Genomic DNA, 23,956 nt, shown 5'->3' on the forward strand with positions numbered 1-23,956 from the left:
ATGACTTTGCAAGGGGCCCCCACATAATGGCACCACCTCTAAACAATTCACAGGGCACAGTGCAGGGGTTTAGGTCGGCTCTAACAAGTGGCCAGCAGGTGGCAGTAAAGTGTGTTAAGATAGGAGCCTCCTTTTGTAGTTTCCGAAAGGTACCCTATGGGTTGGGGCAGCCATGACCTCCACTACTGCTGAGCATTCCCCCAATACCCACTCTCTGTCTCATGCATGGAACCCACAGAAGCCTGCAAAGGAGCCCTTTGGGAAACTTCACAGGAATAATCTGGCCCTGGATATAAAAGGAGACATTCAAAGAGGAGACAATCCCATGGGCAGGATAATGTGCATATTTCCAGAGAATTACAAGAAAAAACCACGAGTGCCAGACATTATACACAGAATGAGCTCTGACATCAAGCAACAGATAACACACCAGAAAAAAACAGGTCAAAGTTTAGCTGTGCAGAGGTCTAGGCAGTGGGGGTGCAAGTGGGTTTCTTCACCTTAGTTCTCTGTGTTAAGCAGGAATTCCGTGTGTGATTAGGAAAAAAGCAAAGGTTCCACAAAGCCATGCAGGCAGGAATGGGTTCAGGCAGAGGGAGAAGTATCAACGGGGCTTGGGGACAGGGTGTACTCCAATTCCAATATTGCAAGCAGCCCCTACAAGCCACCCTGGAAACAACTCAGCCTGTGTAAAAACAGTATGTGCTTCAAGATCCTTTCTGGAGGAGGGCATGGCAGAAGCAAAATCCCCACAATGGGATCCTGGCTGGCCTGGAAGTGGTGTTGGATGGGGGCTCGGTGTGGCTTGAGTAGAAGAAACAAATGGAATAATAGCTTGGGTTTTGCTGGGCAGGGAGCACCAGGAAGCCTCTGAGACAGGATCGGATTTGCATTTGGAAAGATCAGAGTGGAGGGGGCAGGGGCTGAAGCAGGGAGACCAGGTCAGTCTCTGCCAAGGTGGACACTGTCAGTGAGGTCTATTAGCACACAAGTTCCCATATAGTGGGGAGATGTCTTTGTGAGCAACAGGAACCCACTTAAATGGGTCATTGTCATGTTCCAATTTAGGAAGGTGTCATTCACTTCTCAGATGAAGAGCCCTGCATTTTGGCAGGCCACCTCCAAAATCTGATCTCCTCAGCCAATGAGAGAGACCCATCACCAAGCTGTCAGGTACAGTTGTGTAGGTTGTGCACTGCACAACTTAAGGAGTGCCATTCACAATTGGCCCCACCCACTAACTCATGCTCCACTCCAAGAGAAGAGGGTGCACACAGAGGGACTGAGCTGGCAGCCTCCTACAGGCCCCAAGGGGAAGCTCTGTCCTATTTCACTTCCCAGACCCCTAATCTATGCAAGGCATGTGTCCAGTGCTGCCAGGGATAAGCAGAAACACTCACTCCTCAGAGTAACAGAAGGCTCCTCACAATGGGGGCTCACCCAACTACAGGGTGCCCTGAGTGTACTCTGTATAGACAAGTGCTGTGCACCTCAGACAGCGAGGGGCTTGGTGAACCTGGAGGGTGCGAGCAAGGGCACTGGGAAAAGAGATGAAGTAACATTTCCAAGAGAATGTTTGACGCTTCGTGGCATTTTGTAGATTCATGGACAACACCCGCCCCCCAAGTAAACCCTCCAGGGAAGGGAAATGGGGAGAGGTGGAAGAAAATGCTTTTTTCTTGTCTCCCGCCACAACTTGGGAGCACACTTGGGATGAAAGGCACAAGGTGTGGCCGATGTCACAACTGGAGCTGAGAGTGGCAGCCCTTATCGGGAAGCTGAGTAGGGTTTAGGAGCACAGAACCCTGGGCCTCAGTGGGGGGGCAGGGCCAACACGAAGGCTGGGCCATGACAGGTGAGTGCTGCAAAGAATGCTGGGAAAATCCCTTTCCTGGCAGGAGGGCCATCAGAGTTGCCAGGGGCAACAGCTCTGCCTGGATTCCCTCTACCTCTTCCCAGTTGCAGAGTGTCCACCAGTGAGGAAGGGGGAGCTGGACACAGCCTCCCCCTCCAGAGGGGCCCTGGCACAGGGGCGGGGGCACCCTGGACCCTGGGAGACTTGGCATGGCTACTCACAGCGAGTTCAGGGAGCGGAGGCCCTGGAAGGCGTCGGGCGCGATCTCTGCAATCTGGTTGTTGCTCAGGTCTCTACAAGGTGAGCAGGAGGGAAGATGGCTGAATCCCTTGGCAGCCACCAAGCCCTGCTTGGCCCCTCCTCCCATGTGCCACAGGAGGGCAGGCATTTCTTTGACATTAGAGAAATAAGAGGCCAGTTCTGCCATCCACCTGAAAAGCCCCTGGCCACTGTTTCCCTGTGCAGGCTGAGGCTCGTGCTTGGGCTGGGCCATCCAGCCTTGGTCTGTTCTTGAGGAAACTTTACCCCGCGCCCCAGCTGTGCCCTACATCTCCTCTCACATCGGCAACTGCTCCTAGGAGTGCCCCGCTGAGATAGGAGGATGACAGTCAGCTCTGATCACCTGCCGGATTCGGGCTCAACAACCCCCCCACACACACCCCCACACCCCCAACCCCGGCGTGGGCCTCACGCTGACACTGTGAGGAGGTCACGCCGCCACCACCCTCCATGCTCACAGAAGAAGCTGGAGGCGGAGTCAAGACCTGCGCCATGGCCGTGGCCTGCCAGCCCTAGACCCTGCCCCCTGCCCCAGGCTGACTCCCAAGAAGCAGCAGGAGACACTCACATCCTCCGCAGCTTTCTGTAGGGAGAGAAGGCTCCTGGGGGGATGGACTTGATCCCATTCAGCTCCAGTCGGCTGCAGAGCGAGAACACAGAGGAAACCCGGGGTCCTGACTGTCACCTCCCAGACTTACCTGCCCAAACCAGACCCGTTGCCCCTGCTCCCATCCTCCATCTGGAGCAGACAGGTTGGCACGGGCAGAGGAAAGGAGCTGCTATATTTGAGTCCCATGACCCCAGATTTTGTGATCGAAAGGAGCCCACAAATCAGGCTACTACTGAGAAACCGACTCCAGCAGGCTCACCCCGCGGGGCTGGACAAATGGGACCCCAGAGGGACACCCCCTCCCAACTTTCTGGAGCTGCCCAGCTTTGGGTGGAGGGCTCCGGCCAGCCGAGGCCAGTTGTCTCTCCTCCGTGTATAGGGAGGGGCGTCAGGCGAGCTGTTCACTGGGCCACCAGAGCCCAGTCCGGCCCCAGGGCCCACATCCCAGCACCCGCCCTGGCCCATACTCACATTTCTGTCATGGTCTCAGGCAGGTTGGCGGGGATGGCGGTGAGGCCCTTGCCGCGACAGTCCACAATGCCATTGCCGCAGGTGCACATGGCTGGGCAGGAGCCCGAGGAGAGGGTGCAGGAAAGCGATCGGCCTGCCTCCCCTTGGCCTGAGAAAACGGTGGGCGGTGACCTGGGGGCATCCCATGCCCGTGCCTCCACCCCCAGACATGGCGTCATGGGTGGGGACAGGGCAGACAGTGTTTCTCTGCATCCCGATAAACCGGAGGAGATCACTGAGAACGACCATGCAACTCTGCGGGCGCCCCGCACACAGCACGTGCTGGCTGAATGTTTGCCAAGCTTGAATCTGAACCTAACTGTGCTGCCTGAGAGTGTGGTTCACACCTGAGGAAATCCTGGCCCACGCTCTGAAGCTCCAGGTTCTAGTCTGTGTCACCTAACACTCTGGAGCCTCAGTCTCCTCACTGGTCACCAGAGAATGGCAGGGACCCCGTTTATCGTTCTGGGCCACATGCTGTGGGAAGGGTTATACACGCAGTACCTCATTTAACCCATCGTGGCCATTTTACAGCTAAGAAAACTGAGTCCTTGATATTAATTAGTTTGTGGAAAACCACACAACACTGATAGGTGACAAAACCAGGATAAAGCATAGAGGCTGATATAAGTTTTTTAAATTGAAGTATAACACACTTGTTACCATCTTCAGTGTACAGCGGCTGAAGTTCTCAGAGGTGCACCCACCAAACTGTCCCCAGACACAGAACATTTCTATTCCCCAAGAGGGCTCCCTTACACCCCTATTCCAAGGCAGCTGCTATTCTGAGACCTGCCACCAAAGATCTGGCCTGCTGATCTTTGCAGGCCTCACTGCAAAAACTCTGACATTAACCCACGTTGTCGTGCATCTCAGAAGCTTGCCTCTGTCACTGCTGAGCAGTATTCTGTCGTACGGACAGACCGTAATTAGTCTATCTAGTCCCTTGCTGGTGGACATTTGGGTTGTCGCCAACTCTGGGCTAATACGAAAAAAGGCTGTCTTGAACATTCTCAGACATGTTTTTTGCGATGGGAGGTGATGGAAGGGGACAGGAGGTGATGGGCGAGGACAGGAGATGTGGGCAGTCCAGTGCTGGTGGGTAAGGACAGGAGGCAATGAGCAGAAAGTGATGGGCCAAGAGAGGAGGTCATGGGTGGACCGGATGTTAGTGCAGGGTGACGGCGGTCAGGGGAGGGAGCAAGACATGGGGGGTGGGGGGTGGGGAGCAGAAGGCAGGGGTTGGGCCGTGGAGAGTCCCAGCAGGGCTGGCACCCACCTGAGCAGCTGAACTCGCTCTTCTGGACCTCAGCCACATTGAGGCCACGCAGGCTGGCGGGCCCCGAGCACTGTGTGAAGAGCCCGATGGTTGGCCGCTGCCTCAGCCACTGTGAGAGCCAGGCCAGGTGGCAGTCGCAGAACAGGTGATTGGAGTGCAGGCGGCTGTCGGGGGAGAGGGCAGCTCGCAACCCACCCACCTGGGGCCCCAGCCCCACAGTGGGAACCCCCTGCCAGGGAATGGGGTGCTACACGTAGCCCCAGCCGCCCGCTCAGGCTCACGAGGGGTCACTGGCAGCAGCAAGATGCTTCCGGCGGCCACTGCCTCCCTCCCAGCTTGTTTGGGGCAGCCGCTGGCCTGAGTGTGACCAGAAATGATTCATCTCCCTGAGCTCACACAGACCCACTGCCCAAAAGCACATAAGTCATTTTTAAACACAAAAACAAGTCACTTGTTTTCGGAGGAAAAATCAAGTAGAAATGACATTCAACATCCATTTTAGGTCACTTCCCTCTCCCTTGGACTCCGACCCCCCCCCCCCCCCCCGAGTGGATGACCCACCGCTGAGAATACAAAGAAGAAGAGGGAGCTCTTTCTCCACCCCCTTCCCGGCCACCCCCAGCCCCGACTCGGCTGCCCAGGGGCTGACTCACAAGGTCCGCAGCTTGGGCATGTGGTTGAAGCTGGACACGGGGATGGTGGTGATGTTGTTGTTGTTCAGGGTCCTGGTTGGGGGGAAACCAGAGTCACCGGGCGTCTGGGCAGTAGGCCAGCCCAGCCCTCAGGCTCTCACACCCAGATCCATGGTCCACCTTCCAGGGGAGCCAGCACCGGGCTGGATCCTGGGGAATCCACCCCAGGAGGAGCGGGAAACACAGAGCTACCCTCTGAGGAAGGCCTGAGCTGGGACAGTGGTGATAAGGCAGCCGGGACAGGGAGAAGGAGGGCGAGGAGGGAGAGGCTGCCTGCCCGCAAGTGCGGGCTTGCACAGAGGCAGGCAGGGAGGCCTTCATACCTCTTGTGTCAGAAAGTCCTGGAAGACACAGACACTGCCCTGGGCTTGGTCGTGAGCAAGGTAAGCCTGGATCTTACACTACAGGCATGACCCTGTAGTGTAAGCAGGTGTCCCCACAACCCTGGGTGCAGAGCCCAGGAGAGAGCAGAGTGTGGCCTCTGCTGTGGGGCCGGCACAGCATGGGGGGGGGGGGCAGGTTCCCACCCCGTGGGCTGCTCCCAGCCCCAGTCCAGGTGCCCAGCCCCAGCTCCCGCGTTGCCAGGCTCTCCAGCCCCTCCACTCTTCCCTGGTTTCACTTACAGCACCTCCAGCCCCCGCAGGGCCCGGAAGGCCCCTTCCTCAATGCAGCTGATCTGGTTCTTGTCCAGCTGTCTGTGAAGCAAAAGAAAGTTGTGCAGGAAACCATGCTGCCTAGGGCAGGGGCGTCCCCACGTTTTGATCAAGGGCTCCGTTAATTTAAAACAAAGAGCCCTGGCCCCACCCAGTCCTTTGTTCAGGATATAGGCGTAGATCTAAATAGCAAATACTAACAAAAGTTTATATTCTTTCTTATTTCGTTAAAACAATAAATATAGGGGCTCCTGGGTGTCATGATCCCAGGGTCCTGGGATCGAGCCCTGTATGGGGCTCCCTGCTCAGTGGGGAGCCTGCTTCTCCTCTCCCACTCCCCCTGCTTGTGCTTGTGTTCCCTTTATCGCCTCTGTCAAATAAATAAATAAAATCTTTTTAAAAAAAAAAAAAACAATAAATATTTAAAAAGCAGGCGCCTGCCCCCCGGCCCATTTTGGAGACCACTGGAAAGTGCTGGCCGCTGGACGAGGAGACAACGTCTCCTAAGGGCAGCGGTAGCCAAGCCGTGGCCACCTGGAATGCCGCTTTTGGAATAAACTGTGACTGGGTCCCTGGGAAAGAAGGCAGTGCTCAGTTGTCTACCAGAGACGTGGGGGCAGGCAGTGACAAGCATGCTGGGCATTTGCCATTCCTGCCGCAGTCAGAGCTCGGGGAGGTGATAAGCGTGCACCGGGATAAATGTGAGTAGTAGGAAGAAACCATCACATTTAAATAGCACTTGAACAAGCCTGGGAGGTAAATATGATCATCCCATTTTACAGAATGATATACTGAAGCTCAGGGAAGTTAACGGACTGGCGGCCACTTCCACAGTACGTACCTGGAAGAGGAACTCACACCCGGCTCTCTCTCAGTCTACTCAAGGGCAAGTGCATGTGGACTGTGCTGTTCAAATGGACCATGAACTTCACCTAAACACCCACAGTTCATGGCACTCCTTTCTACCCAATCCCCAAAGGCGGCCTGTTTCCTTCGACCCCAGACTGTTCCAGAAGACCCTGCTGGCACCAGCCGTCTCAGGGCCCATACCAGCTCCTGAGCTGCCTGGACCGCAGGGCTTGGGGAGAGGCACGGGGACCCTGCGAGGGGCAGCCCTCCAGCCCCGATACCCTTCTCCCTCCCAGGCCTGGACTCACAGATTTTTGAGGTCTGTAGCTCCACGAAAAGCTTTTCTGGGGATGGCCTGGATTGTGTTCTCACTCAGGTCCCTGAGAGGATAAAGCCAGAGGGAGAAAAACACTGGTCAGAAGAGATTTCTCTGGAGTGCCCCCGATGAGTCAGGGAGGCCGGGATGGCCCGATGGTGCTCCCACATCCAGAAGAGTGCTGGGCACCCAAAGGCCTGCTCTGGGAGCATCTGCTGAATGAAGAAAGGAAGGAAGGAAGGAAGGAATGGTGGAACTGGAGAGAGGCGCCCTGCTCAGGAGGGATGTTTGTCCCCCACTACCTCCCCTCTCTGCACAGAGGTGGTTGCAGCTGGAGGGACGAGCCTGGGGCAGCCGTGACTGACTTCGCCAGACCCCAGCCCTGCCCACAGACCCCCCCAGAGGCCAGCTCAGCTCCCAGGGCATCATCCAGCGCTAGGAAGGAGCAGGCACAGGAGGGGTTCCTTGATGAGCTCCTAGCTACCTGACACCTGCGGTAACCCACCCATGACCCACTCTCTGTTTCACTGATAAGGAACGAGGACTTGGGAGGAAGGCACCGCTGGGAACCCGGCCAGTATGTGGCAGAATCAGGTCATGAAGTCCGGCCTGGGTCCCGTGCTCTCAGGCCTGCCGTCTGTCGAACCACCTCCGAGAGTCTGAGCCCACGCTGGAGTCGGCCCCATGCAGTCTCTCCCTCATGCTGGTGGGGGTCACGGGGCTGCCTCCCTGTCCCACAGCCCAGATAGCAGGGGTCACCGAGGACATTAGTCTCCACATTATCAATGCCCTGATGGGAGGGAGGAGGAACCGCAGGGACTGAAAATTCCTGGCCCCTGCAAGCCCAGAGCAGCTTCTGGACACCTCCTCTGGCCCCACGGGAAGACAGGGCCTCAGGCACCTGCCCACTAGCCTCTCCCTTCCCCTCTCAACATCCTTCCTATAGACTTTCACAAAGGCCCTTTTTCAGGGCAGCTTTTGCTTGCCAAAGTGGTGGGCTCAGTTGTCACTATGTCCCAAGCGTGTCCCCCAGGCCAGCACTGCTTAGCATGTCACATATGGAAACTCACTTGACTGTGGTACTAACCACGGAGCAAACACTCTTACTTTCCCCTTTTCCGAAGGAGTAAAGGGAGGCGCAGAGAAATCCAAGGGAACACAGCTGGTGAGTGGTGGCTCCAGAACCCGAACCCAGGCAGTGAAGGTCCCAGAGCTAACCCTTTGCACAGCTGCCCCAGGAGCAGGAACTAGAAGTCGGGGAATCGACGCCCTCCCCTATTCTGCAGAGGAGAGCGTTGAGCTCCAAGAAGTGAGGCAATCTGCCCAAGGTTAAAGCAGGATGGGTCCCAGGTGGTTTATAGGACAGCCAACCTCAAATGTGCCCTCAGGGTGCTTGAGCTGGACAGCTGGGGGCTGACCTGACGTGGGATCCAATGCTGGGCAATTCCACAGACCCTCAGCCCCTACTGGGCTAGGCCTACAGGGTTTTGACCATGACCTTCCTTTCAGCCATTCACCCCACAGGCCTTAGGTTTCCCTGCCAGCCCCAAGAACATGGCCTACAGGGCCCCCCGGCACACAGTACCTGGGCTGTGAGGGCACCACCCCACCATCCAGGTCTTCCTGCTGAGAGACTGAAACAGAAGCATGATGTAGCAGAGTGCACAGTCCCTGAACTCAGAAAGGCCATTCTGATCCCAGCCCCCTGGCCTCCTGGCTGTGCATCTGGAGGTCGGGCCCCTTTCCCTCCTGAGCCACAGCATCCTTGTGAGCCAAGTGCAGATAGGAGCCTGGCAAAGACAGTCCCCCAGGTCCCCCAACCCTGTCCTCTCAGGATAGCCTGTGATCTCTCTCCCCTGCAAACCCTAGCCTCTCCCCTTCCCCCAGCCCCTAAGTGGCCCCAGGCACCTATGGTCTGAAGCCTTCATCAGCAGTAGCAGCCTGCGCCCTGTTCTCTCCCTCCTGGAAGGAAAGCATCTCAAGCCTGTGACACAGACACTTCTCTCCTCCAAAACGATATCATTTTCCATTACAGCTCGGGCCCTACTTCACTACAGCTGGCTTTCCCTGTCCCTTAATGCAACAGTCACTTCACACTGGACTCCCACCTCCGGCCAGGTGGCAGTGGGTTTTGGGAGACGCTGGTGCCCACCTTCCTCTCCTTCCCCCACCCAACAGGCGGGTCTTCTGGCTCCTTCCAAGGGGCTGTGATCTCAGCTGTCTGCAAGCATCTCAGGCACCTCTGTTTAGTCTGTCCCTGTTCCCGGAGACACTCTCCACACTCTATCAACAGGCTGCTCCCAGAACTGCCCCCGCACCCCCACCCCACATTACCTGGCCAGCTGCCCCTGGTGTCCCCACCCTGTGCTACCTGCCACCCTGCTGCCAGCACCCCCAGCCAGCACAACCGCTTCCCCCTTTCTCCACAATTCCCAGCAGCTCCTCAGTCTTGAGAGGACAGGAGAGCTCTTGAGCCGTTCCTTATCTGCTAATCCTGTTGTCACCTCTTCCTTGCCTGGAGACAGCACCTTGGTGGCTCTGTCCCCTGCCCAGTTTCCATCATGCAGGTAATTGCTCCAAGGAAGGTACACCCTGTACTGGCCTGGGCCTACTGTCCCCCTGTTTCGTGACCTTGATCTCTCCCTCTTCTTAAGTAGATGTTCGCGCTAGGCAGGGTAGTCTGATGCATAAACTTCTGACTTGGGAGCAAGGGCTGCGCGGGCCACACAGGGAAATGAGAGATCGCTCGCAGGGGCTCGCAGGCACACAGTCACACGGGTTCCCTCCTCACACTCTCTTGAGAAGACAGCCGCTGTGTCAACGACACTCAAGCAGCTCTCTGGAGAAACCCACATGGAGAGAACCAGCAGCCTCCTGCCAATGGCCAGCACTGGCTTCCAGCAATGTCCATCAGTCATCAAGGAAACAGATTACCCAGCCCCAGTCAAGCTTCTGGACTCTGCACTGATGCGCCCCCCCCCCCAGAATTCAGACCCTGAAATCCTAACGCTCAGTGTGATGGTGTTGGGAAGTGGGGCCTCGGGGAGTGCTTAGGTCCTGGGGTGGAGCCCCCGTGAACAGGATGAACGGCTTCCCCAGAGAGGTCTGAGACGGGAGGGCACAGCAATGAGCCAGGAAGTGGGACCTCCCCAACGCCAGCCTGTAGGCACCACGACCCGGGACTTCCCAATCTCCACGACGGTGAGGAACAAATAGTGCCTGTTTATAAACTACTCAATTTATGGTATTTCTGTTACAGTAACCGGAATTGACTAAGCTACAGCCCCAGTCAACGTCTTACCGGCAACCTTGTCCAAGACCTTCCAGCCACCTACCGAAACTGTGAGACAGTACATGTTTGCTGTTCTTTTCAGCCACTGTGTTTCAAAGTTCAACAGTCAATGACTAACGCAGGACTACTTTGGGGGGATGGTCCAAAAGAGAGGCCTAGATGCGGTGCTGGAGAGCCTGCTCTGACTGCTCTGACAACGGCCCCTGAGAACCTCTGAGGAAGGCAGGGTCACACTCAGACTTGATGTGAATGAGCCCAAGTATGCTCACAATGTGGCCCCATCGCTATGCACTTTGGGCCTCAGTTTTCTTGTCTGTCAAACGCAGACTGAGCCAGAAAATCTCTTCCTCCCCCCACCCCCAACACAATCCCACCACATGCTGACTACCCCAAGCCACGGCAAGCCACACTGCTCCCACACAGCAAGTTTGGTTCCTAGAGCATCTGAGATCCCCGGGAGGGAAGGGGAGCCCATCGCTGACAGCACACTTTCTGAGAAAGGCAGGATAAGAGAAGACAGACACAGCCATCCACTTTCTCCTCCCCACAGGGAGCCAGGGAGAACAAAGCATGGATGGTGAGGGCAAGACAAGGCAGGGAGGGGCAGGGGCCTGGAGACTTCTATAGAGTCAGGACTATGGAGGGCACACAGGAGGTGGGCAACTCCAGCGGGACAGTCATCTGAGCCCCAGCTGGCCGCTGACCCTCCAGCCAAGCCTGGGAGGGAACTCTGGGCTGGCTACTCACATCCACTATCTTGTTTAATCCCCACCACCACCCTACAAGGAAGGTTTTTTATTTGTATCGATTAGTTTATTGATTTAAGCCAACCTTGTTTCAGAAAGGCTTTAAAGTGGCTTATAGGGATTTACAAAACAGCAAGAAAGCAAGAGTGAAAAGTGGGGCAAAGAGAAGAAAAATCAATGGCAGAGACGAAGAACAAGGCAGGATGTCACCCATGCACATCTGCCAGGTCCGGGGCAGAGCACGGGCTCTGGGCTCTCTGAGAGCTGATGGAACAGGGGGTGGGGACTCCTCCCTTAGCAGTGTCCCCAGTATACGTATAAATTCAGTTTCTTAGGAGGAGAGCTGCTCAGGGTACTAAGATGAGACAAGAATTCTCCAGGAATCCTTATAAAAAATGACAGTGTGGCCTAATCAATGATACTAGACCCTTATAATAAATGGGTTTCAAGTGTCTGGTTCTTATATTAGTATTGCATCAAAGTACAATTCAGGAAATGCAATTCTATAAGGACTCACACAGGGAGCTAAGTAGGGAAGGAAGGGGCAGAATAGTCCGTGCGAAGGCAGGAGGCCTAATCGAGGCTGGCACCACCCAGGAGTGGGGAGGTTTGCCTAGAGTAGAAAGTGCCAGCAACAGGCCAGAGAAGGGGACAGCTTCCAGCAGAGAGGTATTTGATCCAATGGCCTTTTAGACACTGCTCAGGAGCCCCAGAGCTAACGGAGGAAACATGCTGCCCCCAGGGCAGGTAGGAGAGGTGACACCAAGAGCCCATCCAGGAGGTGAGGGTGCAGGTGCAGGTGCAGGGGTGGGTGCAGAGGGGCCCAGGGCCAGCCCCCAGGAGCAAGCCCCTCCCACAGGAAAGAAAGGGAACTTAAGGGAACTTGGGACCCCGGAAGAAGCCAGCCTCTAGACCTGAGGAAAGGGTGGGCCTTAAAAGCCTGGGGGAAAGGCAGTATGCCTGAGGCACAGGAGGTGCTGGAAAGAGCCAGAACTCTGGGAGGAGTGGATCTGGGTTCCAAGCCCACTGGTGCCACTAATCACCTGGGCCCCTGGAAGGTAGGTGCTGAGTCCTTAAGTGTCTCTACTTATAAAACGGAGATAAAAACATCACATGGTGGTGGGGGCGCCTGGGTGGCTCAGTGGGTTAAAGCCTCTGTCTTTGGCTCAGGTCATGATCCCAGGGTCCTGGGATGGAGCCCGGCATCAGGCTCTCTGCTCAGTGGGGAGCCTGTTTCCCCTCTCTCTCTGCCTGGCTCTCTGCCTACTTGTGGTCTCTGTCAAATAAAAAATTTTTTAAATCTTTAAAAAAATACAACCAAAAAAACCCAAAAACAACACCCACGAGTTTGGAGAAGATGAGTTCTTGCGATTTCGCTTCTGTCCTAGGACCTCCCTGGCAGTACTTAAGAAAGCAGGCTTCTGTCCCTGGTCCAACATAGTGGGCCGGTCCCTTTCCCGAGGGTCTGACTGTTGTCCCCAGTTTGCTCACTAGGGGGCACCAGAAGCCTGCCCTGGCCTCCAAGGCCTTGGCCACTGCTCAGACCCAAACAAAGCTATTCTCAAGGTTTTTTTGCCCCAGTTGACCTCCTATGTCAAAAATTGTCTTGTCTTTCCCAGTCCTCTTTGAAGTAATGTTTCTCCCTCCATTTTGCCTACATCTTGTGTTTTTGCTCTACCTTCATCCCACAGTGACCTTGTCACAGACCCAAAGGTGAACATGGTCAGAATGAGATACACTGAGACAGGGAGGGTGCCGGAGCTGGAGAGACAAACCCAGACTGGGAGCCGCTGGTGGCCGGACCCTGGGCAGGGGGAAGCAGAGGGGGCAGAGCCACGGGGCAGATAGGCGCACGGAAGGAAGTCCCAGGCAGGACAGTGAAAGGCAGACTGGAGAGCAAGGACATAGCAACCAGACAAGAGTCAGTCTGGGGAGATAAATAGAGGCCTGGGGCCAGATTCTAAGGGTGAGGATGAGGTCTTGGGCTTTGACAAGCTCCCCGGCGGATACTGCTGGCCCAGGAAGCACACACTGAGAGGCAGCGTGTGGACAGGAGAAAGCCCACAGCAGAATGTCATCATAGAGATGGGTTCAGTAAGCCCTGGCTTAGCCACTTAAATCACATGGTCTCGGGCAAGTCACTTTAAACTCTCTGGCCTCGGTGTTCTCATCTGCAAAATGGGGTGGGGATGAGAAGTGGCACTGACTTTGCAGGATCTGATGTGACAGGTGCTGTGGTCTGTCATCCCTGCCTATTACTCCACTTATGCGGTCATTCCTTCAGTTCCTCAAATCCCTCCTGCCACAGGACCTTTGCAGTTGCTACTCCTCTGCCTAGAATATTCTTCCTCTACCCTTTACCCAGTAAACTCCTACTCATCCTTCATATCTCAGTCTATAGACACTTCCCCTGACTGCTCCCTCTGCTTCAGACTCCTAAGACCCCATGCTTTTCCTTTTTAGCTCTAATCCAGGTTTATAATGAAATATTAGTATACCGAATAATAATACTGACTTTGGGTTAACATCTTTCTCTCACTCCAGACCATCATCATCTCTCTCTCTCTCTGTCTTTTTTGCCCCAGACCATTCTCGCTTGAAAGAACTGTCTCCTGTGCTCCCTACAGTATCTCCGGACCTAGAACATTTCAGGAGCTCACTAATTTTTAACTGAACTGAACTAATGCGGATGTGATGTAGGAAAGATGTTATTAGGGTTCAAAGCTGACAGCCAAGAAAGAATTCTTGAGATGTCTTTGGTGAGAAAAGAGTGATTTTATTAAAGCAAGGGGACAGGACCCATGGGCAGGAAGAGCTGCCCCAGGGTCATGAGGAGTGACCCATTATATACTTTCAAGTTGTGAGGGGCTTAGGAACGGTGTAAGTCTCTAAGAAATTGTGGAAACAAGGTTTCCAGGGGGCTAGCTATTGTTGGGAAAAGGTCATTTATTACTGTCTTAATAAAACCTTGGTCATGAAACCCTTCAGATGTATATCGGTGGGTCATATGCTTGGGGGATGGTTGCCAACATGTACCTTGGGAAGATTCCAAAGGAATTTTTAGTTAAGGTAGACTTTCGGGAGCTTGAGGGGGGTGGGGGTCAGGCTAAGATTGCCTTTTGCCCTTTGCAAAGTCTTAACATCAAGGCGGTTAAGTCCTTAGAGGAATGTCACTCTGCTTTAGAACTTATCAGTGGGCTCTAGGTAGTAAAGAAATTTAATAATTTTTCTTCTGTTTTTGTTTCCCATATTAGATGTATGTTCTCTCACTGTGATCCATCTGCATTTTTCTGGCCAAAACAAGGAAGAGTGACTGAGAGCGGAGCTGGCTAACGTGGCCTCAGCAGACCTAGCAGGAGCTCAGAAACAGAGAGGAGGTGCTGGAGAAGCACTGGTCACTCTTGTTTTCCTATCAACCCTGTCCTTCCCTTCAAGTACCCTCATGGAGCCTTAGTAACTGAACACCCTTGGGTAGTTCTGAGCTGGCGCCAGCAACATGAGCCAGGAGGCCTGGGCAGCATTGGAGGAAGGTGACTCCAGTGGGACCCCCCAAGATAGAGAGGGAGCTGGAGTCGCTAAGAGTCCACCTGGGCTGGGTGGGGAGCTCCAGTTGAGAGTCCTCACAGTCTGAACCCCACCACCCAATATCAAGGGCACTGAGAGGCAACCGTCCGCCAACTGCAGCACCCCCCGGTCTGGGAACACCCCCAGAGACCCAGGCCTGGCCCCTTTCTGTGAAGAGAAGGGGTCAGCCAGGCCCACACCCTGACTTGGGTGCTATCCCAGTGGCCCCCTCCTCCCACATACTCTGCCAATCCCTCCAGCTTCTGCCAGGGCTGGGGAAAGCAGGGCCTAGGAAGCCGAGGTCAGGACCCCATGTTCTTGTTGCTAATCCCCCTTCATGCTCTAACCAGATTGGGCCCTGCTGGCAGACCAGCCTCCGAGGGGATCAGCAGGGGGCCCAGTCGGGGACTGCTGGGCACCAGCCAAGGCCAGACTCGGCCCTAAGATCCCTGCCGCCAGCTTGCCAACCCCACTGCAGAGCTCAGGACCTGCTCTGTCTGCCTCTCAAGCCACAAGGAAGCTCCAGGCAGCCCGGGCCTGTCCCCTTGCCCTCAGAGCCTGACTGGTGACCCAAAGCCCACCCAATTAGCAGCCTAGAGGGGAAGGAAACAGGTCACCTCACCCAGGTCTTCCTTGTTGGGAGACTGTCAGGGAAGGACCTGAGCCTGGGAATGGACAGCCAGCCATGGACCCATTGTGGGGACTCACACAAGTTTCCCAACCCCTAGAGGCTCCTTGGCTGTGAAGCAGGAGTCATCACGGGCTTGGGGCGTCACTGAGACTGTGTGCAGGGCTCTCAGCCAGGCCTGGAGCCATCAGCTGCCACACCTGGCACTGGAGGGAGGGGTGGGGAGGTCAGGGTTGGAAAATCCAGGACAGGAAATCCAGAGGCTGAGACTTGAGACCAGTTCTGCCCTCAGCCCCCTTGGCAATTGGGGATGAGACCTACAGTCAGCTCCCAGCCCCTCAGGCTCCCCATCCAACAACATGACCCTCCCAGCAAAATGGGTGTGTGACTTCGGGGCTTGGGGAGTGGGGGCTGGCTCCCACAGCTACTGCTAGTGCGGAGTCCCCCCATTACCCCCTGGCTCATGCCCACATCCCACCCTGGGCAGCTCAGTGCCTGGGTTGGCCACAGCTGCGCCCCCCAGGGACTCTGTTAGAAATCCGGGATTTCCAGCCCCACGGCATCAAGAATCTGCATTTCAGCAAGCCGGCCAGGTCATTCATATGCATATTCAAGTTCGAGCAGCCCCTGGAAGGACGCAGAGAAGTTTCTAACATTCTCTAATCCTCAACTAGGGCTAACCTGCTCCCAGCCAGCATTTCAAAGCGAGGGGCAGAGGCACCAGCCCCTATGCTTGGGGCACGCCCCCTCCCACCCCCCTCCACCACTACTCCCCCGCCCCCCACCCCGCACTTGGACATGACCTTCCCGAAGTGAGCAGAGGGAAAAGCAGCAGCCTCTGGCTGATCCCTTTTGGTTTGCCCCCCGCCCGCTGTCATGGGCCAAGAGGAGGCCCTCACAGGAGTGGGGAGAGTGTCAACCACCCCGGCCCCATAGCCTTCCTTGCTTTCTTGGTGGAGTTTGCAGGGCAAGGGGACACTGCCTGGGGGCCTTGGGGAGAACTGGGCTGTGGCTGGAATCAGCACAGGAGTCGCTGCTCCTGGGAGACTGAGCCCCCTGGTCTCTGTACCCCACTCGCTGCAGGATGCACCCACTGCAGTGTATACTGTCAGGATAGAGGGTGGCAGGGCCTCCTGGGTGGGATACTGGGGTGCTCACCCTCCTCTGAGGTGCTCCTGGGATCTGGCAGGAAACTCCCACCTTGTCTCTGCCTGTCCTTCAAGCTTGCCCTCAAACTCTACCCCTCCCCACCAGGAGGGAAGTTAGTCCTGCAATTGCCTCTCTCTGTTGGCTCTCCCAAGCCCCTGGGATGACATTCAGGTGCCCCAGGTCTACCTGGTAGGTGGTCTGCCTATGTGTGCACCTATCTCTGGCTGACCTTCAAGGTCGGTCTTTTAGAGGCATTTGGTGGCAAGGACCTAAACTATGCTGCTTCATCCTCTGACCTCGATGACCTTAACAACCTCAAAAACCTCAGCTACCTCAACATAGGGAGCAGGGCTTTGTCTGCTTAGAAATCTCAGGTACTCCCAGGAGATGCAAACTTTCTCAGGGCTGATCTCAATGTGAATGAATTTGTTTCATTGTCTCCAGAAGTCAAGTTTGAACAGGAGGAAAGAGGACGGGGCAGAAGTGACCAGGGACCAATGCCAAAGAGGCACACGGTGGGGGAGGGGGGTGAAGGTGGAACTAGTTTCCTCTGGCCTTGGCCAAGTGCCCCTGCTGTTGTCAAGACAAAGAAAAGACCAAGGGAGCTGCCTTTGCCTCCTGCTTGTGGGCTGACTGCCCTCCAAAGTAGCCAGTTCCCCTGCTAATCCTTGTGTGCCCTCCTGACCCCTCTTTCCTCTACTCTCCTAATCAGCAGAATCAAACCAGCAAAGGGCAGGGCCAAGAGATAGACCAGTATCCCGGGGCTCTGGGGGCGCTCAGTGATGGTGAGGAGCTGGCCAGGCGGAAGCCAGTCTGGGAGGAGAGAGCCAGGCGACCTGGATTCAAACACAAACTTCTTTGTGCCTCAGTTTTCTCATCTGTAACATAAGCTTGTAAGAAGAGTAAATAAACAGAAGTGTGTGAAATTACCGAGAGGAGTGTCACGCACAGTAGGTGACAATGGCACCGCCGGCAAGGCTTCAGCCCTGGGAATTATTGCTGGGCGATCTCCTCTCCTACCTCTCCTCTCCCGGTCCTGAGCCTTTTTTTTTTTTTTTTTAAGATTTTATTTATTTGAGAGAGAGTGCCATAGGCACACACAGGCACGTGCTCCCAAGAGAAAGGGGCAGAGAGGGAGGGAGAGGAAGAGAATCTGGAGCAGACTCCACGCGCAGCACAGAGCCTGAAGCAGGCTGGATCCCACAGCCCTGAGATCAGGACCTGAGCCCAAACCGAGAGTCGAGTGCTCAACTGACTGAGCCACCCAGGCGCCCCGTCCCCCTCCCGCGCTGGTTTTAAGATTCACAGAATTAAAGCTCACACATGCTCTGTGAGGTCTTGAGATTTTTAACAAGCGTTGAATACCCAGGTTCTTCCCAGGGAACCCTTGATATCCACACTCCTGTGGATGGTTTTAAAGGCTGACATCATGGATGGTGGGGTTTGAGCTCTGCAGGAGAAATGGGCTGATCTGAACACTACGGGCCAGGTGCCGTCAGCCCTGAAGCCACACATTCTCCGGGGGCTGCGCCCCTCCCTCCAGCCCTGCAGAGTTAATGTTGCAGAAACCTCATTAGGAAGAGACATTATGCAGCCCTGGATGACTGCACCATAAAATCAGCCTGGGTAACTTCTCCTCCAACCGGGCTATTTGTTATGCAGCCGCCGAGCATCACTGCAATCAATTCCCACAACAGAGATCTCGGATGAGATGCTCACACCTCAGAAAGCAACCTCAGAACCCTGCCAAGGACAAGCTGCTCCGAGGCTGGCATCCCATTCAGAAGTGAGTAGCTCGGGGACAAGCAGGAAACAGAACCAGCGGGCATGGGTCCTAGCAACCAAGGCAAGAACAAAGTAATGGCAAGAGGGTAAAGAAGGCGAGGGGGATGCAGGCCCCTTCTAATCTGAATGCCAGGGCAAGGCCTTCCCTATACACAACCATCACACACTGACCCCCAAGGAATCACCAGGCATTCTACTGAGCCCGAGCAGAGATGCATGGGGCAGACAAAGCTCTTGTCCTGGATACCTACAGGCTGATAGAACCAATAACCTCAGGCATTCCCAGACCTGACACACAGTGGTGGTGGTGGGGGGGGGAGCACAAGTGCAGGAGAAAGAGTCAAGATCTAGAAGAAAGAATGTGAGGTCTGGAGCCAGACAACCCTAGGCTCGACTCCAAGCTCTGGCACCATTTACTGCCTGTGTGCTCCTAGACAAGTTACTCCACCTCTCTGAGCCTGGTGGCTCATGAGTGCACGGGGGTTAAAAACAGTTCCCTCTTGTTGAGTTGTGGTAAGGATTATAAACCACACATGCCTTTTATATAAAGCACAAGACTAGCCGATGTTGTTAGAAGTCAGAATCATGGTTACCCTTGGGGGTGGGGAAGATCAACAACCGGAAAGAGGGACTGGAAGATTCTGGGGACTCCAGATGTTTTAGTTCTTGACCCTGTGCTGGGCACATAGGTGTGTTTGCTTGTGAAAGCTCAAGTGTTTTGCTTGTGAAAGCTCAAGCTATTTCATAGACATGAAATATAGATATGATATGATATACAGATGATATATAGAAATATAGATATGAAAATACGTGACACACACATGGATAGCTGCAGCTTGCTGTTTGTATGTTACACTTCAGTGACAAGGTTTTCAAGATAACATATGCAATGCCACTCTCAGTCCCTGGTGCTTTGTAGGCGTACAACCGACGCCAGTGCGGGGTATCCCTGACCCCTCACTGGAGGAGGCAACTGGGGGAGAAAAGCTGCCAGGGTGACAAGTTCCAGAAGAATTGGAGCTTATGATTCTAAGTGGGGGGGATATGCAGACTGAGGGGATGGTGGGGCAGGAACAATGCCCACCCCAGAGTGAGGAGGGACTAGAACTAACTGCAAACAGACACCGACGTGGGAAAGTAGTCTCGGTGGGCATGTGAGGAGTCTGTGCTAAGCTAAGATGCTGCATCACCCAAGGAAGACACAGCAATGCATGTTTTGGTTCCATATCTTCCTGAAGATAGGGGGTCTGTGCCCTGCCCCAGGATCAGACCTCAGGTGAGCTAAGATGCTGCTTCTGGAGGAGCAAGGATCTTGGGGAGCTCAGGGCAGGGGGGGAGGAAATGGACCCACAGAACTGCCTTCAGAACAGGTCTGGATTCTTTTTCTGCCTTGTTTCAAGAAGGCGCTAAGGCAGTTTGAAGGATACATTATTAAATGGAGTAAGGTAACAGAAACCAGAAGAGGTTAAAAAAAAAAAAAAGGACAAAGAGACAGACAGAAATGGGTAGACATATATAAAACAAGAGAGAGGGGGGTGCCTGGGTGGATCAGTGGGTTAAACCTCTGCCTTCGGCTCGGGTCATGATCCCAGGGTCCTGGGATTGAGCCCCGCATCAGGCTTTCTGCTCAGTGGGAAGCCTGCTTCCTCCCTCTGTCTCTGCCTGCCTCTCTACCTACCTGTGATCTCTGTCAAATAAATAAATAAAATCTTTTAAATAAATAAATAAATAAAACAAGAGAGAAATACACTCTGTAAAAGCCTTTGCATCTACTTACACAGGGGACCTGGCTTCTCCCGACCGCGGGGAATGTGGAGACGGAAGTGCTGTGCACTTTATGAACCTGCAAACGAAAACAAGCTTGGGAGAGGCATGGCCTTTCCTGGTTCCAAAACCAAGCATCGAGGCCTCCCGCCAGTCTCCCCAGAGAGGTGGCCAAAGGATGGAAAAGCAAGACACTCATCAGCATCTCCAAAGGAGGCCCAAGTGTGCTAGGTCACTCGCTTCTCCATCACTTCCCAAGAAGCCAAGTTACAGATCAGCCGATTCTCCAAGAGGTCAGTTTGCTAAATTTCACTGTTTCCTTTATCAATGTGGTTTTAGCTGGGTGGTTTCCCATTTGTCTTCCCAGCGGCCTCTTAGAATCAGTTGGATTGTCCCTGCCCCACCTCCCTGCTCTGCAGCCACAGGAAGAGACTAGGGGAGGTTTCACCATAGTTCAAACACCAGGAGCAGGGGTAGAGACAAATGGAGCAGTCCTGCACATACTCTAATAATGACAAAATGCAAACCGGTCAACGCACGCCAAACAGTTAAAGGAAGTAAGTCAAGGTGATGAATTGGTCATTTGACAAATTGGCCATTCCGTGAATTGACTTTTGGCAAATTGGCTTTTAGCAAAACGACATTTGTTTTAAATCGGTCTGCTTCTGACATAGTGATGTGTTTCACAGGACAATTACTTACACTCCCGGTCTGGTACCAGAGCTTAGGAGAAGCCGTTTTGCAGACTAATTAGCCCCACACTATCTAATACAAAGCCTTCCACTGGACTAGCCTAACCCAAGGTGGAATTTAGACTACTTTGAGGGATACACACACGGCACAACATGCGGGCCATCCCTCCCCTGTATCATTTTCCTCAGTTAAGCTCACCAAAAACCTGAGGCGCACACTCTTTGGGTTCTCCCAGGTAAGGACTTGGGAGTGGGATGGGTGGGATTGAGTGTGGTTTGGGAAGGGGAAGAACTAGGGAGGGGGCAACAAGGCTGGGCAACTAGAATCCAGGCTGTGCCGAGGGAGGGGACTCCATTAGGTGCCAATGACCAAGTGGCCAGTCTGAGCTTCCCCATGGAGAAGATAGAGGCCCTGACCAATGTGATGGGGAGCTAAGGCCACAACAGATACCTGATTCTATCGGACTGAAGCCTGTGGCAGGAGCAGTGAACGAAGGAAATCAACAGAGTTTCACCAAGTCCCAGGGCCATTACCAGTCCTCTATTTCCTGACCACCTTTTTTTTTTTTTTTTTTTAAACCAAAGGCAACACCCAATGTCTCCCCATTTCTTGCAGTATACTCTGCACTGTAAGTCTTGGCCTCTGGAGTTGTTCAGAAGAAAAGGGGAGCTTGAGGGAATGGGATGGCAAAAGAGAGGTCAACCTCCCCTAATGTCCCTTCCACATAGACACACAGAGGCGCCCAAAGAATATAAGACCCCTAACCACTTCCCAGGCAGGCAGAAAAACAGAGCGCTGGCTGGTTACAGGGCGAGGATGGTCTTTAGTTGCTGACAGTTATCCACAAGGGGCCACCAGGAGGGAAAGCCCAGGAGCTAGGAGGAGCCCTTGCCCGGAAGAGCTGTCTATGGTCCTAGGAGCCCTCATCTGGAGGAGCTGTCCTTGGTCCTGACACCTGTTGGCTGCTCTTCTGGTCAAGACTGAAGATACATTTTGGTCCCATCCAATTTCAACCTTACCCATCTGGCCCACACACTAGACCTTGTCTATTGAGCTTTTTTCCCAAAAAGCCCACAGGACTTTTAGCATACACAGAGAGGGTCAGGTAAGCATCATTATGAGTTGCAAGGGACCCACTCTTAGAGAATGTGCTAAGCCCAATCCACACAGGGAAGCTACTTCCAGATAGGGGTTACGTTTGATCCTGCCCCATTTCTCCAGAAGTCAGACCTCCCATTGCCCAGACACAAACCTAAGCACAGAGAGGTGCTGAAAACTGGCTCTGTCCCCAAACACCTTCCCTCAGATCCTCCCACCAAACTTTAATCCTTAGGACCCTAACGGTCATCACTGACTCTTGTATAACACACAATTATAATTAATGATAATGATGATAATGATAACTACATATATTGGGCACATTTACTATGTGCCTGGCACTGTGGTAGGTATTTTATATGTTTTATATATATTATTTTACCCAATCTTTAAAGCAACCTTCTAAGATAAATACCCCCACCACTTGGCTGTGCTGACTGCTGGGCATGTGTAGAGGGTATGGGAACTCTCTGTGTTTTCTAGTCAATTTTGCTACATATCTAAAACTGCTCTAAAAAATAAAGTCAGTTTAAAAAATTATCACCATACCTATTTTCCAGACAATGTAACTGAGGCAAAGTAACTTTCCTAGGCTTTCTGACTGCAGACCCCACAGTTCTCCCACTATGCTACACTGGCTTAGCACGTTGGAATCATCAAAGTGATGGACAGGTGGGCGGGAGGCATCTAGATGCAAATACATGTCAGCAGTGACATTTGATGAACTTGGGGGAAGGAGGTGAAAATCTAAAAAGCAGAGTGTGATAATGAACACTCATAATGTTGACATTGAGTCATCAAAAAAAGGTTAAATTACGTTCAGGGCCCTCTGTTTTAGAACTGAGATGACTGCATAGTAACTTTTAGACATATCTCATTTTTACAAATGGCAGGAGGTTCAAGTGTTTTTCCCTGAGCAGTCATGCCGTGGGGAGAGCAGAATGTCAGCCTCAGGCTGGGATGAGCGTGGTTGAGGGACTTCTTACAACTAGATTCCTAAGTCACTCCTTCCAACCCCCCTTGTGGTTGAAAGACAGGGAGGCACACTTTGGAATCCTGTGATGAGGGGCTTCAGTCACAGTCAGTGCGGATAGGTGTGTCCCCGGCCCTCTCACCCTGCCCCTGTTTCACTCTCCTCATCACCTACCCATTCCTCCATGCTTCACAAAAGCATCTGCTGTTTCACATTGCATATCTTGAGTCTCTGGCTGTCAGTAAGGACAGCACAGCTGTTGGGAAGGACACATCTGTCCTCTGCCTTCCCCCCTGGAGAAAGGCAGACTAACATGAGGAGACAGACCAACATTTAGGTCACATCTACAAGTGGCCACAGCCACGCCACCACGGAACGCCAAGTTCACTGCATGCCAGCCTGAGCTTGCCAATCACGGCTTTTGGTTCCTGTGTAGAGCATCTAGCCAGGAGACAGTAACATCCCAGCTTGCAGAGCCCAGGGCCTCCAGCCCAACCCTGTGCTCCAACCCACGTTTGCCAGAGCTCTGCGCCAGAAAGATTGTATGGATCAGCACACAGCCAATATTTCCCATTTTTCATCTGTCATTGTTTGAGAACAAAGCCACATTGGAAAATACGCAGTAAAAACTACAGCCCTATTACTCACAGTGTGCTCAGAGATGCACAATATTGGCATTGGAAGAAAGGCAGAATCTCAGACCCCATCCCAGACCTTTGCCCTTTTTTGGAGAACAAGTGCCTCAGAGGAACAGAATCAGAACTCTGCATTTAATAAGGTGACTTGTATGCACAGGTAAGTTGTGAAGCACTGGATAGAGCACTACTGCTTAAACTTGGCTGCACATTAGACTCTGGGGAGCTTTAAAAAATACTAATGCCTGGACCCCATCTCAGAGATTCTGATTTCATTGGTTGGGGTAGAGCCTGGGCATTGGGATTTTTGAAAGACCATCTTACCCATTCCAGTGTGTAGCCACAACAGAACATCCTTCTACACATGTGATCTTTAACCCTGTCCTCTCTTCCCCTCAGACTACTCGTCTTGTCCTCCTCCACTCAGTGTACCTCCCCTTACGATGCTGTTTGCTTCTCCAATCCCTTCTTTCTCAGGATTTCCAATCTACCAGGATTACTGAAACTAGTTGAGTATCAAGAAAATTAGTTCAGGGGCACCTAGGTGGCTCAGTGGGTTAAAGCCTCTGTCTTCGGCTCTGTTCAT

General features: G+C 53.6%; 1 protein-coding gene across 1 annotated transcript in view; it reads right to left on the minus strand.

Moving 5' to 3' along the window:
* Positions 1–23,956, minus strand: part of SLIT1 (slit guidance ligand 1) — a 164,365-nt gene that overhangs the window by 43,644 nt on the left and 96,765 nt on the right. The window contains exons 5-11 of the mRNA XM_059398257.1: positions 7,036–7,107; positions 5,849–5,920; positions 5,187–5,258; positions 4,534–4,697; positions 3,216–3,363; positions 2,703–2,774; positions 2,077–2,148 (exon numbers count right to left, since the gene is read on the minus strand). Coding sequence (XP_059254240.1) covers positions 2,077–2,148; positions 2,703–2,774; positions 3,216–3,363; positions 4,534–4,697; positions 5,187–5,258; positions 5,849–5,920; positions 7,036–7,107 — 672 coding nt within the window. The remainder of the gene's footprint in view (positions 1–2,076; positions 2,149–2,702; positions 2,775–3,215; positions 3,364–4,533; positions 4,698–5,186; positions 5,259–5,848; positions 5,921–7,035; positions 7,108–23,956) is intronic.

The sequence above is a fragment of the Mustela nigripes genome, chromosome 4, assembly GCF_022355385.1.
Source record: "Mustela nigripes isolate SB6536 chromosome 4, MUSNIG.SB6536, whole genome shotgun sequence".
NCBI classification, from domain to species: domain Eukaryota; kingdom Metazoa; phylum Chordata; class Mammalia; order Carnivora; family Mustelidae; genus Mustela; species Mustela nigripes.